Source organism: Filicampus tigris, chromosome 20 (genome assembly GCF_054856515.1).
Source record: "Filicampus tigris isolate MCC_2025a chromosome 20, RoL_Ftig_1.0, whole genome shotgun sequence".
Lineage (NCBI taxonomy): Eukaryota > Metazoa > Chordata > Actinopteri > Syngnathiformes > Syngnathidae > Filicampus > Filicampus tigris.
The window spans coordinates 11,035,242-11,047,384 of record NC_141236.1 but is presented as its reverse complement, the minus strand read 5'-3'; the positions used below and the strand labels follow the sequence as shown (position 1 = coordinate 11,047,384).

The following is a 12,143-nucleotide window of genomic DNA, read 5'->3' as shown; positions in this document are numbered from 1 at the left end:
ATTTTTTTTAAAAAATCACCATTATGCAAACTTGAAACATATTTCAGTAAACATGCTTAAAGCCCAAAGTTAAAAGTAATTTTTTCTTGAGATTTTGAATATTTACCTTTTCACTGAAAATGAATATCGGCTCAAAATATCGGTTATCGGCCTCCTTGACTACTAATAATCGGTATTTGTATTTGTGGGTGATGGAAAAAATTCTACCACAAAGTACTAGCGTCACTTCAGTTACGCTAACCTTATTCAAGCAATATTTAATTTGGTGTCCGGTGTCAAGGCCATCAAAAATCACAGACTTTGACAAACCTGTCTCGTACTCTCACGAAGCACCCGGAAGACTCTGTTTGCTCAACTCAACTCGCAGCACAACTTGAAAACAGCGGTGAACAGTCGAGTCTTGATAAAAAGATTCTATTTTTATCCCTGCGCACCACACTCCGGGCATGACCGATCAAGCCATGCTTAATCCCTTTCTTACATTAGTGTAGCGCTTGGAATGAGAGCAAATCGATTAAATAGATAAATGAACAAAAAAGCCATTCAACTGAGGGTAGCTCAAGGGTTTAAGATTAGTAGTTCGGATTAGCCTTAGCAGCGGTATTTATTTCCGTAAGAATATACTAGTCATGAATGTTGCTCTTTAATCGAGGAGAGCCAGGAAGAAATGCTACATGGAGCCGCATCGGTGTGCACTGTGACAGGACCCCCATGTTGGAAGGCCTTGGTGGTTGTTTACTTTTGGCTGGGTGGTCTCAGTAGGTTTTGCTTTGGGGATTATTCCCGTTGCGTAAATTCTGCGTCCTCCTGACTCCGGGGGTTGCCGCATGAAGAAACGCAAACTTCCCGATGACTGATGGTGGTCTGATGTTTTCGTGCATTGTCTTAACCTTTGACTCGTTTAGCCGCTCGCATCCAGCGAGTTCCCGCCCGGCATACCATGCGCCCCCCCACCCCTTTCCCCCTCATCTCAACCACGATAGTCATGCCTCTCCCAGCTTGGTCACTGAGCATTGATTTAGAAAAGCCCGGGGCAAGACGAATTATACGCATTTAAGGTTTGCGCTGTAGGTCAGAGCCGGAGCGAGGCTTCAAGCATGAATGGCAAAAACAAAAAGTGCCGATTTTAAACTTAAAAAGTGTACGCAGATGCTTGAATATGCTTGCATAACCACATCAGTTTGACCGACATTTTTGAATACAAATGGATATACCTTGTGTTGTTTTGGTGGCTCATATACGGCACGCCGCCGTTCTGGAGAGCACAAATGGAAATCGAGCGCATTTGCTCAATATTGTTGTCTAGATGTGAACCAAAAAAAAAGAAGCCCTTTCATAACCTTAATCTAAACTTCATATTTTCCAGCTCCTTGCGCTCTCGTGCCATGGGCTCAATTTGAGGTGTTTTGATGCACGAGGATGGCAGGTGATTCCGTTCGGAACATTCCAGATGTAATGTTTTAAGTGCTCAAAGTGCGCTATTAAATTTAAATGGCACATTAGGGCGTCGTGTCGGCGTGTCTTCCCGCTCCCGTGCAAAAGCCGAGCGCCGAGTTGAAATGTGCCAGCCGGCCCTCATCCACTCACGAAATCAAGTACGTGCTCAGATTTATTGTCGGATTAGCCACACGAGAGGACTCTTTGCGATCGGAGACGGCGTCGTGTTTTCAGATGACATTTAACTGATAGACTTTTTATGCCTTAAAATACTGGCTAATTGCAACGTCAATAGAGAGACATCAATACGCCTCCGCACATCCCTGAAAGCTGCCACGTTAGAGCTCACTTACCCTCTTTGCCACTTTTTTTTTTTTTTTTTTTTTAACTGCCAAAACATTAATGAGTGGACAAGAATAAGTTGCTACTTCAAACAAAAGCTTTAAAAGCCATCTGTGGCTCGCACTAACTCAACTCAACTTCATTGAACCAAATAAATAAAAGAATCACCCCTGAAACAAAGTACTGTGCATAAATTCCATACCGGGAGGGGAAAAAAAATTTCACAGTCCTTCTGTTGACGGTAACAAAATATTAGAAACGGTATATTAAAAAAAAGTACTACAAAAAAAAAAACAGTTTTTAGAGTGACTGCGTTTCTAGTCACACTTTAACGAAATACGGACCTAAAATCACACACAATGTTGACCAAAAATATTTCTTTCACGCAAAACTCTTGCTTTCCTGTCGTGAGGACAACGTGCTAGCTTCTTCACTTCCATCGTCGCGTTTACATTTGACAATGAAATCAGCAACATTTGCACTTGAATCACAAATGTAGCCGCACAATAATGACCAGAAAAACATCAACTTTAAAATTCAAGCATCCCACTAGTCCCCCGACGGTGATGTAGTACAAGGCCTCAGCCCCCCGGGGGTGTGCGGTGGGGGGGGGGGGGGGCGTATGCTGCGTGTGAACGCAAGCATGTAAAATCCACGAGCCGAGGTCAACATTAATGGCCGAGCCTCGCGCGTTTGCCGTGCCCGTGCGGATTAGCCGGGCGAGGAGGTGCCATTTGTCTTGTCTGGCTGGCGGCAAAAGCTAGCTCATTAGCATTCAAGGGGATATTGATTGCGTTATGTGTACCGTTGAACAGCAAATAGATTTGCACGTGCCGCACATGGAAACAAAAGTAAACCCGAAATACATTCATTTGTTCCCGACGATATGATTTAATATAATAAAGGCTGGGCCAAAAGTAGGTAGAGTGCATATTCGCTAGTTTAGCATTTGGAAACTAGCCAAAATTTGCATCATTGACATTGATGCAAATGGGAATTTAGCGGGTCGCTTTGTGTTTGTCGCAGTTGTCTTACTCAGATGCTCCGGGCTACCGTTAGCTGTCAAACGTAGAGGAAGTCGTCCATTTCGATATGAGAGTTTTCCTCGGACGTGGCCCGTTTGCAGTCGCTGTAATTGATTCCCGTCTTGTGATTCGATCGCTCCAACCTCACACGTGGGTCGAAGCCCGTGTGGCCTCCTTCCAAAATCCAAAATCCCAACAACGCAGCTGTGCACTCACAAACTTAGTTTGGGCACTCGAGCTGATTTTGATTCGAACCCTTCAGCGTCGTTCTCGGAAGGCGCACATTTGATGTCTACTGATGGCAATGCAGGGAAATGCGAAGGGATATTCAATATCCCTGTTGTCCCAATCACACCGGGGGTCACGGCCGGTTGATTTTTCTTTCTCCAAATCCAATTCGGTTTAATAGCGAGCGTTAGCGGCTGTCAATCACACAGGCAATTTATTTCTCAATCTGCCGTGCATGTGAGGGCTCAGTTTTTTTTTTTGTTTTTTTTCCCCCCTTCTTCTAGCAATGCAAGTTATCCTTGCATATTTCATTGGAGAAGCGCCGTGGTAGCGGGGGCTGAGTTACAAAAGCAAAAAAAAAAAAAATAAAAAAAGTTCCTTTCCTGTTTTTTTTAGTAATTAGCTCAGTGATTTATTCGAGCCGAACGTAATTGCGCGATCAGCAAACGGCGCGAGTTAGCCTCCGGACGTGAGCGCAACGTGATGGAGAGCGTTGCAAAGTTGCAGCACTTTGTGCCAGATCAGCAAGTCGAAAAGGCATCCGAGGTGCGGAACGGAACTTGCCAAACATTTTCAACCGTTACGATTCTGCTCGACCAGCTGTGCTTTTTGGCGCCAATGCCACCAATGCAATTCCCCTTTTCGTGAGCTAATAAACGTGACTCATCTTTCATACTAGCCTGCGGCCGGCTGACCCTCTGTACTGTTTAACCAAACCACTGGAAAAAAAAAAATGGTATTCCTTTCGTATGTTCCAAAATGAAGATAAAATATGATGAATGGAGCGAGGTTCCCATGGATGCGGCAAAGTTACAACAACAGGACAGCTGCTGTCGCTACGTTTACTACTTCTCTGTCCTCACATTTCTCCACAAAGATCTTTTTTTTTTTTTTCCGTCAGGTAAGGAGAACGCAAGAAAGACTCATGTAGAAACGAGCGCAGTGCAACTGAGGCTCTGCAGCGTTTTAAAACAGCACGGCAGGAAAGACTGCGGTTTCCTATTTTGTTTGAATTCAAGTGGCCAAGATGATAATGAGCCACTTGAGCGGCGCTGCTGTTCTCCTTTAGCGTCACATTCCGACGCTGGCAGGCCAGTTAAAGGGCACTGACACACAAAAGCAAGACGAAAGCGCCGGCGGCATTCAAGGGCCGACTTTTCTTGGCCCAACCCGGTGCTGCCTGCCTCCATGGCAAAGCCAGACTTGACCCGATGTGTCAGCTGCCGACTTGGACTTCTACCTCCTCCTTTGAGATGCACGTTTTTTTTTTTTTGTTGTTGTTTTTTTTCTTTTATTTCCTTTTTTTTTTCCCTCTTTTGTTGTGGCTTGCCCATTTAACGTACAAGTAGAAAAAGTACATCAGCTGAATTATTCAGCTGCAGTCAGTCAAACACACTCACACAGAAGCGGTTCGGAATTTGTGTAATTGATGCTGGGAATGATTTACAGTTTTCTACTGCCGGTCAATCATCTCCGTCAATATGGATTGGGTGCATTCGTATGCATGTGGTGAGATAGTTAGGAATTTGAATAGAATAGACTTTGACTTTAACATTAAAAAAATTAAAAAATTTACTTGAACCTCATCGGGCAATGAAACCGGGCAGAATGAGAGCTTGTACAGTGATACAAAAGTCGACACACCCCTGTTCAGATGCCAGCTTTGTGTGAAGTCATCACAATAATACCATTATAATACGACATATAATACAATACTGTACATATATACCTACATGTACCTATATACATACTGTGGACAAGGTGTAGATAATCACGCAAAGATATTCTCGATGTCTAAACTAACTTTGCCAGAGTTAGCATAATATGCAATTTAAAATTCTGTTTGAATACACACTGCCAAATTATACAGATGCGATCGTCATGCAAATGTGGAAATAATGACGTACGGCGCTATTTTGCGGCTAATGCGTTGGGCAGAAAGTTGGTGAAATATGACTTTTTGAATGCGCGTCTTAATTAGTCTGGAGAGGAGCAACTCTAATTCCGTCCACGCGGCGATGTGGCATAATGACTGAATTATCACTCTTTTAACTGTCAGCCGCCATAAAATAATAGACAGTGAATAAGGCGAGGTGGAGGTGCGTGAAATTGAAGGTGTGGAGAAAAAAAAAAGAAATGAAATGAGTCCAGTCGAGTGTGGTGTGTTCCGTTGTGACAGGGGGCGATTGTTTTGACAATGGGACTAAACTCGCAGCCTTGACTGATGATGTAAGTGAATTGATCTTGTGTTTAAGTGATTGGATCAGCAAACAGTGGCGGAGTTAATGACGGGTCAACCGGAGCTGACATCCGAGCTTCTGTTACTTAGCGCAAACCGTTGAGGCGTAAGCGCGGTCGGTCGGTCGGTCTTGTCGGGACGCTCAAGGCAACAATTGTCGAACCATTTTCAACTTTTCAGCGATTGCTTCGCCGTGTCAAAGTGTCAACACTCACAATTTTCTGGTTTATGACACCAAATTGCGGATGTAGTGTTAAACTGCCCAATTTTTCAAGTCTGTGCCAAGGATTTTTCCCCCATGATTTTGGTTTCTGCCGTAGCTCAAGTTGAAGTCAACCTTGGTGACCTGACAGCAGAGTAAACAAGCAAAATAAAAGCAAATAAAGAGGGGGGGCTCTGAAACTGTTTTATCAGAATGTCTGCTAGCTTAATGCTAACACATAATACAAAAGACCATACACAGGCTAACAGTAATTAGCATTGAAAAAAAAAAACTATAAGCAAATGTTAATATATTGAATTTTTGCGCAATTATTAAAGCCACAAATGTTTCACAAAAGACTGCAGCCGCATCTAATCCTGCAGTTGTCGTCCTTTAATTTAAATAGACAGGATGTCGCATGTTTTTCCGTTGATTGGTTGTCCGAGTTAGCGATGAGGCCGAGCCATGGACGGTGGGTGTAATAGAGGCGGGGAGGCAGGGGGGGGGAAAAAAAAAAAAATCAATGAGTCTTTTACTGAGTCTTCATTAGTTTGCCTTTTGTCAAGTGGCCGGGTCAAATGCAGTTGGTCTGCTTCCTACATGCCGGACAAAGTTCACGTCAATACTGGAGTGTGTGCGCCGATATCTGTAACGCAAAGAAATGAACTCAAACGCATGAGGTTTTCTTGCGTAAACACAATCAAAGGTTACGGACACTCACTCTTTTGCTGTGGATTAAGGATAGGAAATTGATTAAAAGCGGCAAACGGATTTTTGTGGAATCTTTTATATCGAGCCATATTGCTCAGTCCTGTGATTTGATCGGCAAATTACAATAAATCAACAAACCGTGCCGTCTGCATGAAACTTTCCTTTGTCCCGTGAAAGAAGAGAGTCTCGGAACAAAACGGAACAAAACTCTGCTCTCCGAATGCCTGCCGGCGAATGGGTGAAGAAATTTGACATCCAAGTATTACATGAGTCTTGTTAACCTTCATGCTTGATGGCCTGATTTAAAAAAAAAAAAAAAAATGTTCATGGGCCACACTTTAGCCACCACTGCGCTAACTCGATTAGCCGGGCAAACCTTACAACATAGAAACTAGAACAGAAAGTCACTCGTATAACCATTAGTCATCCATATGACAGACTTTGATCCGTTTCCTGCATTGCCGTTTAGCTAGGTGAGTCCAATTTAATGCAAACACGCACAATTGCCACGCCGGCTCCATTTCTGGATGGCACCCAGGCATCTGCGTCGCGCATTTATTGTAACATCTTTGTCGGCAATCATCACGTCCCCGCCGGAGTCCCCAGTAACTGCCAGACGCGGTTTTGTTTTTCTGTTTTTCCCACTGATGTATAGATGTATTTCTTGTCACCACTTGTTTATTTCATCCTCTTCCTCGTCCTCCTCCTCGTCCCCAGACAGCCATCAGCTCCTATCGATCGGCGTGTAAACGTCGCGGCGCAGGCATCGCGCCGGCCTTGTGTCAATGCCGTTATCGGCATCATTAAACCACTATCAGGGGGGTTGGGATTTGAATGGTTTTGCGCCCGCCGCTGCGGCCACGGCGGGATTGGCTCGTTAGAATGTTTGCAAAGTCCGACTTTGGGAATCTTTGGCGGAGGACTTCGCCAGTCGCGCACACGATATGATCGATGGATGCGCATTTTGTACGCTTCCGAAAGAGAAGGGCTGTCTGGGTCCCGCTTGACTTGTTTATGTCTTCTGTGGTTCCCCGTGGTCTTATCTGGTCCCGGTTTGGTGCCACTGTGGAGGCGGTTTGATGAACATCATTTATCAACGTGAGGCCTGTCAACAAGAAGTTGAATGTGTTTTTACGGCTTCTGTTAAGGAAGAGATTTACAAGTTTCTTGTCCTGGGCTTTCACTTGGCTCTTTGACAGAGGGCGCAAGGATTTGATTGGTCTGGGGACTTGCTTGCCTTTCAAGTTAACGCTTTAAAATCAAAGACTACAAATGTGTTTTTGACGATGGCGGCAGTGTTCGCTCTCCTCCTGCATAATTTTTTTTGTCTTTTTGGATTTGTGGCGGCTCTTCTCAGAGCCAGCTCTGATTTGTTGGCATTTGGAAGCAAATCCTTAGAAAATGATTTTTATCAGGAAATACTTGTAGCAGAAGTAGTAGTAGACATTATGATACGACTTTTGGTTGTCGTCGGCAGTACTAGAAGTAGTAGTTTCCTAGTGGTTACGTATGTGTATGTATATATGTATACGTTTGTGTGTGTATATATATGTATATATAGAATTTTTTTTTTTTTTCACTTGTTCAGTTTAGGCAGTGTGAGGTTACTTGTTGTTTTGTTTGATTTTTATTTATGGCCAGTCCGAAAGTGCCCTTTACAGCAGTTGTCATAGTTGTTTGACCGGTCACGGCGCTAATGGCTCTTGAATTTTATTTTCCTCTGGATCTATTATTTCCGCCTGCGTACGCTGCGCTTCACTCGGCCTCATGTACGAGTGCACTTGTCACTCGGGCAAATTGTGTTCCCCCGGCACGCCGAGCAAGTATTCATTTTGCCGCCATTAGAGCCAGCGCGTGCTACCACATGGGTGACCGGCCCTTATACTTGCGCTTTTGTAAGTCTAATTATACAGAGGAGAGACCAGCAAGGGGTCTGATTTGCATGTGGCACCACGATGGCGAATGTGCACAGGTGCGGCATGATTCACATGCAATTGCTTGGAATAATTCAAAAGAAAGGGCTCCTCCAATGGTGAACAACAGTCTTTCCCGCAGAATTAGTGGCCATTTGTGCTGGCAGCTGACAGGCAATATGGTCGTGGAAAAAATGTGCGACGGCTTTGACGAGATTCGCGCTCTCGTCGTTTGAACCAAACTTGTGCGAACAATCGTTTCACTCACATGAATGTGACACTTACCGACTTTGAACCGGGCTTCATCCATCTCCGTTTTTTCGCCGTTAGTTTTTCCGACTTCACTCTACAACGTCTTGTGTACTTTGATGATGCAACAGGAGCAAGATTTTCAGCTTATTTTTCTTTTAACCAGTTTGATCAAAGGGAATCTTTTAATGCGCTTCCCAAGTTCTCAGCATGCTTCGGCGCATGAGGGGCTTGGACTAACATGAAAACGATTTCTGCGTAACGTCAACATGATATTTTCTTTGCATATGGAAAATCACAGTATACCAGCCGTCATTGGCGCTAGTTTCTTACTAAGAAGACTGTCATAAATGGTTGAATTTCAATATTGTTAAATGAATGGACAATAAAGTTTGTGGGTTAGTTCCTTGCAATCATTTACTTTGTTGGTTAACATTTCTCGCGTTGCTAAGGAAGACAGTAGCTCACCATTTTGAAAGACTTACAATGCTTTTTGTTGTCATTATGAATGAGGCCCAAATTCGTTCCGTTTTTTTTCTTGAACGTTGTTTTTGTTTCATCACAGTTGTCGTGGGCAGCCAAGTATTAGTACTAGCGGGGCGATTGTTTGGCGTAGCAATTTTCTCCCTCGAGACAAAATGAGCGAGGATTCAGTTGTAAGCGTACAGACTATTGGAGCGGGAGGAGAAAAACAGGGTCAACAGCCCGTCAACCTTTGCACAGCAGGTTAATGATCTGCCACGGTGGCCGTGTGGGCTTGTTTGTGCTGTACAAGCAATGGCAAATCACTCTGGACCAACACTAGCTTCTCCTTTTCCCCAAGAGAAGGAGAGCGGGCCCCACTGCATGCTGGACTTGGACCAGTTAGCACACGTTTGCTTCCATGGCGGTGGAAGGATTCCTCTTCTGGCACATGCTGAAAGACGTTGCCGGACTTGAAACAAAAACCCGGTCTTATCTTTCTTTGACCAGATGTCCAAACGCTGTGTTGAGCAGATGCTTAGCTGTTAGCATCAAGCGGTCAATCTTCAGTTTGGTTCGCAACACGCTTTTTGGAAAAAAAAAAAAAATCCCATAATGTCTCTTCTGTCGGTCAAGTGCTACAAGAAGTACGTTGTTTTTTTGTTGACAGTTCTGTTGGTCCTGCCGCTCGGGTAGAACAGCCAGTATGTTGCCGCAGAAAATGTGTACTGTACCAAAACTGAACATTCTATGGGAACGTATATAACGACCTATATATAATGAAAATCGTGTATAGTGTAGCAAACTCTGTTGCTCAGTAGAAACATTGATTTAGATTCCTGACCTGTATTTGTCGGACGACTATTACTCGTTCATTAACAAGAATGCCCAAAGCTTTGGAAGGTACGGGGTGGCTTCCTTTCCGGGGGCCTGGTCGGGTTTGAATGTACTTAACCCGGCGGTGTGGGTGCAGAGCAACTTGGCACCTTTTAGTGTATAGCCAATTAGCTTGTCTGAAATAGCATCGGGCCCTAATACCTGTGGCCAACCTGGACAATTCTGAGCCGCTAATCCAATTAGCGCCAAATGTCGGGACGCTGACAGGGAAGCCGATAACACGCAGGAGTGTTTTGCGCTTTCAATTAGAGCCTCGCAACTCATTTACAGATAACCTGAATGAATGCCAAGTGTGCCAACCGCTAAGCTCCAACACAATACCTAAAGAGATGCTTGTCGACCTCCATTTTGTGTCGGATTTGAACCGTTGCGCACGAAGGAAATCATGTAAATCCCAATCATTCCTTCGCAAAGCTTTGAGTAATTGCCCGGGCAATTTTTAAAAAGAGGTCAGCTGCTGGTAAAATTGAATCATACAAGCAAAATAGTCTTAGTGGTTCAAACTTTAAAGTTTTACGCAATACGAGGCCTACTCTTTACATTTTCCCAATGTTGTTGAATTAGTTACCGGGATTATGAGAAAACTACTCAACTGACTTGCCTAGTCAAGTTTTATTGTGGGATAGAGCGTGAGCCAAGAATATGAAAAATGATCTCGATTACATCTGCTGTATGTTCTGCTTTTCGCCTTTCTCCAGATGAAGAATTGTTAAATATTTACATCATTTTCCATGCTACTGGAAGTCCAATAGCCTGCTGGTCACCATTTTTTTTGTGTGTGTTTAATAGTTGGGCCATGGTGGAGCTCCCCGTTTTGACTCTGTTGCGCTTCTGGTACGGAGGAATTTCTGTGTAGGTGTGTGCCGGCTGTGTCTGGCACACTTCACACTTCCAAGGACTTCCAAGGCTAATTTGTTGACGTGCTGCATACGCGCCGCCTCCAGGCCCGGAACGACCGAAGCCACCCCGAGGGAGCTCGCCGCTCTCGACCCTCCTCTCGTGTCGAGGAGCTGTAATTAGCAGCCTCGCTAGCTTTCATTAGCGGATTTAAGCTGGGAGGACACTATCTCTGGCTGACTATCTGACATGCGGGGGAGACATTAAATGCGCATTTGTTCAAATAAAGAGTTTATTTGCGCAAAAGCATATCGGCGGGAAAGCTCCTTTGTCCAAGTTTGGTCCATTGCATCACATGGCACATCACATTTCATCAATTTCCATACTTTTAAGAGCACTTCATTGCAGGGCTGAAAATGGAATTTCCTAACGGTCTTCAATTATTCAAGTAGTAGTATACATGTACAGTAAATATTGCATAATACCAATCCAATATGTGCATGTACCAACACTTAATAGGCAAGCGGGGATGGCATTGTGGGCTCTTGACTTGCGGGTTTGTGTTGACAAACACTTTGTTGTGGTCACTTTGTAGCTTTATGAAATTTTGAAGTGTGGCTGGTAAGCGTGTCATCTGGCGATATTATTGTGGGCGAAGCTCTCCTGAGCGCCCTCTTATCTTTGCTTGCGCAGCCACCGTGTGACAGGTGAGGAGCTAGCCGAGCTGAAAATGAGATTTTCTAAGCTGCTTGGCCGCCTGACTGACTGACTCATTCAGCGACCGATTCACTGACTGAGCAGGTGTCTGGCCGATAGAAGGACCCGCGGGTCCGACCGGTGTCTTGCCCTGGCCAGTTCATTAACAGCCACTGTAACAAGTTGTTTGCGACCGGAGTAGGAGGCTAAAGAGGAGGCTGAAGGCTTTTAGCGCGTGGAAGCCGTCAAAGCGGGATTAGCGAGCGAGAATCCTCGGGTCCCGCCAAATAAAATGAGATGATGCCTAGCTGGGAATGGGGCGGGGGGGCGGTTACCCGATTGGGGATGGAGCTAGGTAGTAGCTTGGATTTATTAAGTCATTTATTTTCAAAATGTGCAGTTCATCTTAATACTCTGCCAGCAATCATAATTAGCATTTGAATTGGCCATTTAGAGGAGTGAAAAGTTGGCCTTGTATTGCAGATTTTAGCTTTGGAACTCGTACAGTGGAAAACCTGGAATAGTGATGAATCCCTCCCAGAAAGTCTAGCTCGATATTGTCGTACATCTGTCCTGAAAAAAGTTATTAAAATTTTTATTCATTATTGTCTGACGTTGCAGATTTTTTTTGTTGTTGTTGATAAATCTTCAGATATCAAATGGGGCGAAAAAAAAAACAATCTTCATGTTGTTCTGATGTATGAAATGTAAGAATCTCGCCTGAACTCATTCCTGCCGTCGGTCTTTTTCTGACAGATGATGAAACACGCGTGGGACAGCTACCGAAGCTACGCCTGGGGTTCCAATGAGCTGCGGCCTGTCTCCAAGCAAGGCCACTCCAGCAACCTGTTTGGTCAGTACACACATGCAGGCAGGATTGATTTGGCGTCACTGGCACCAGCAGC

The 12,143-nt window shown here is 44.4% G+C and overlaps 1 protein-coding gene across 3 annotated transcripts in view; it reads left to right on the top strand.

Moving 5' to 3' along the window:
* man1a1 (mannosidase, alpha, class 1A, member 1) overlaps positions 1–12,143 on the top strand; it is an 85,858-nt gene that overhangs the window by 33,394 nt on the left and 40,321 nt on the right. For all 3 annotated transcript variants that reach the window (XM_086018606.1, XM_086018604.1, XM_086018605.1), the window contains one exon: positions 11,995–12,091. In XM_086018606.1, the coding sequence (XP_085874732.1) occupies positions 11,995–12,091 (97 nt within the window). The remainder of the gene's footprint in view (positions 1–11,994; positions 12,092–12,143) is intronic.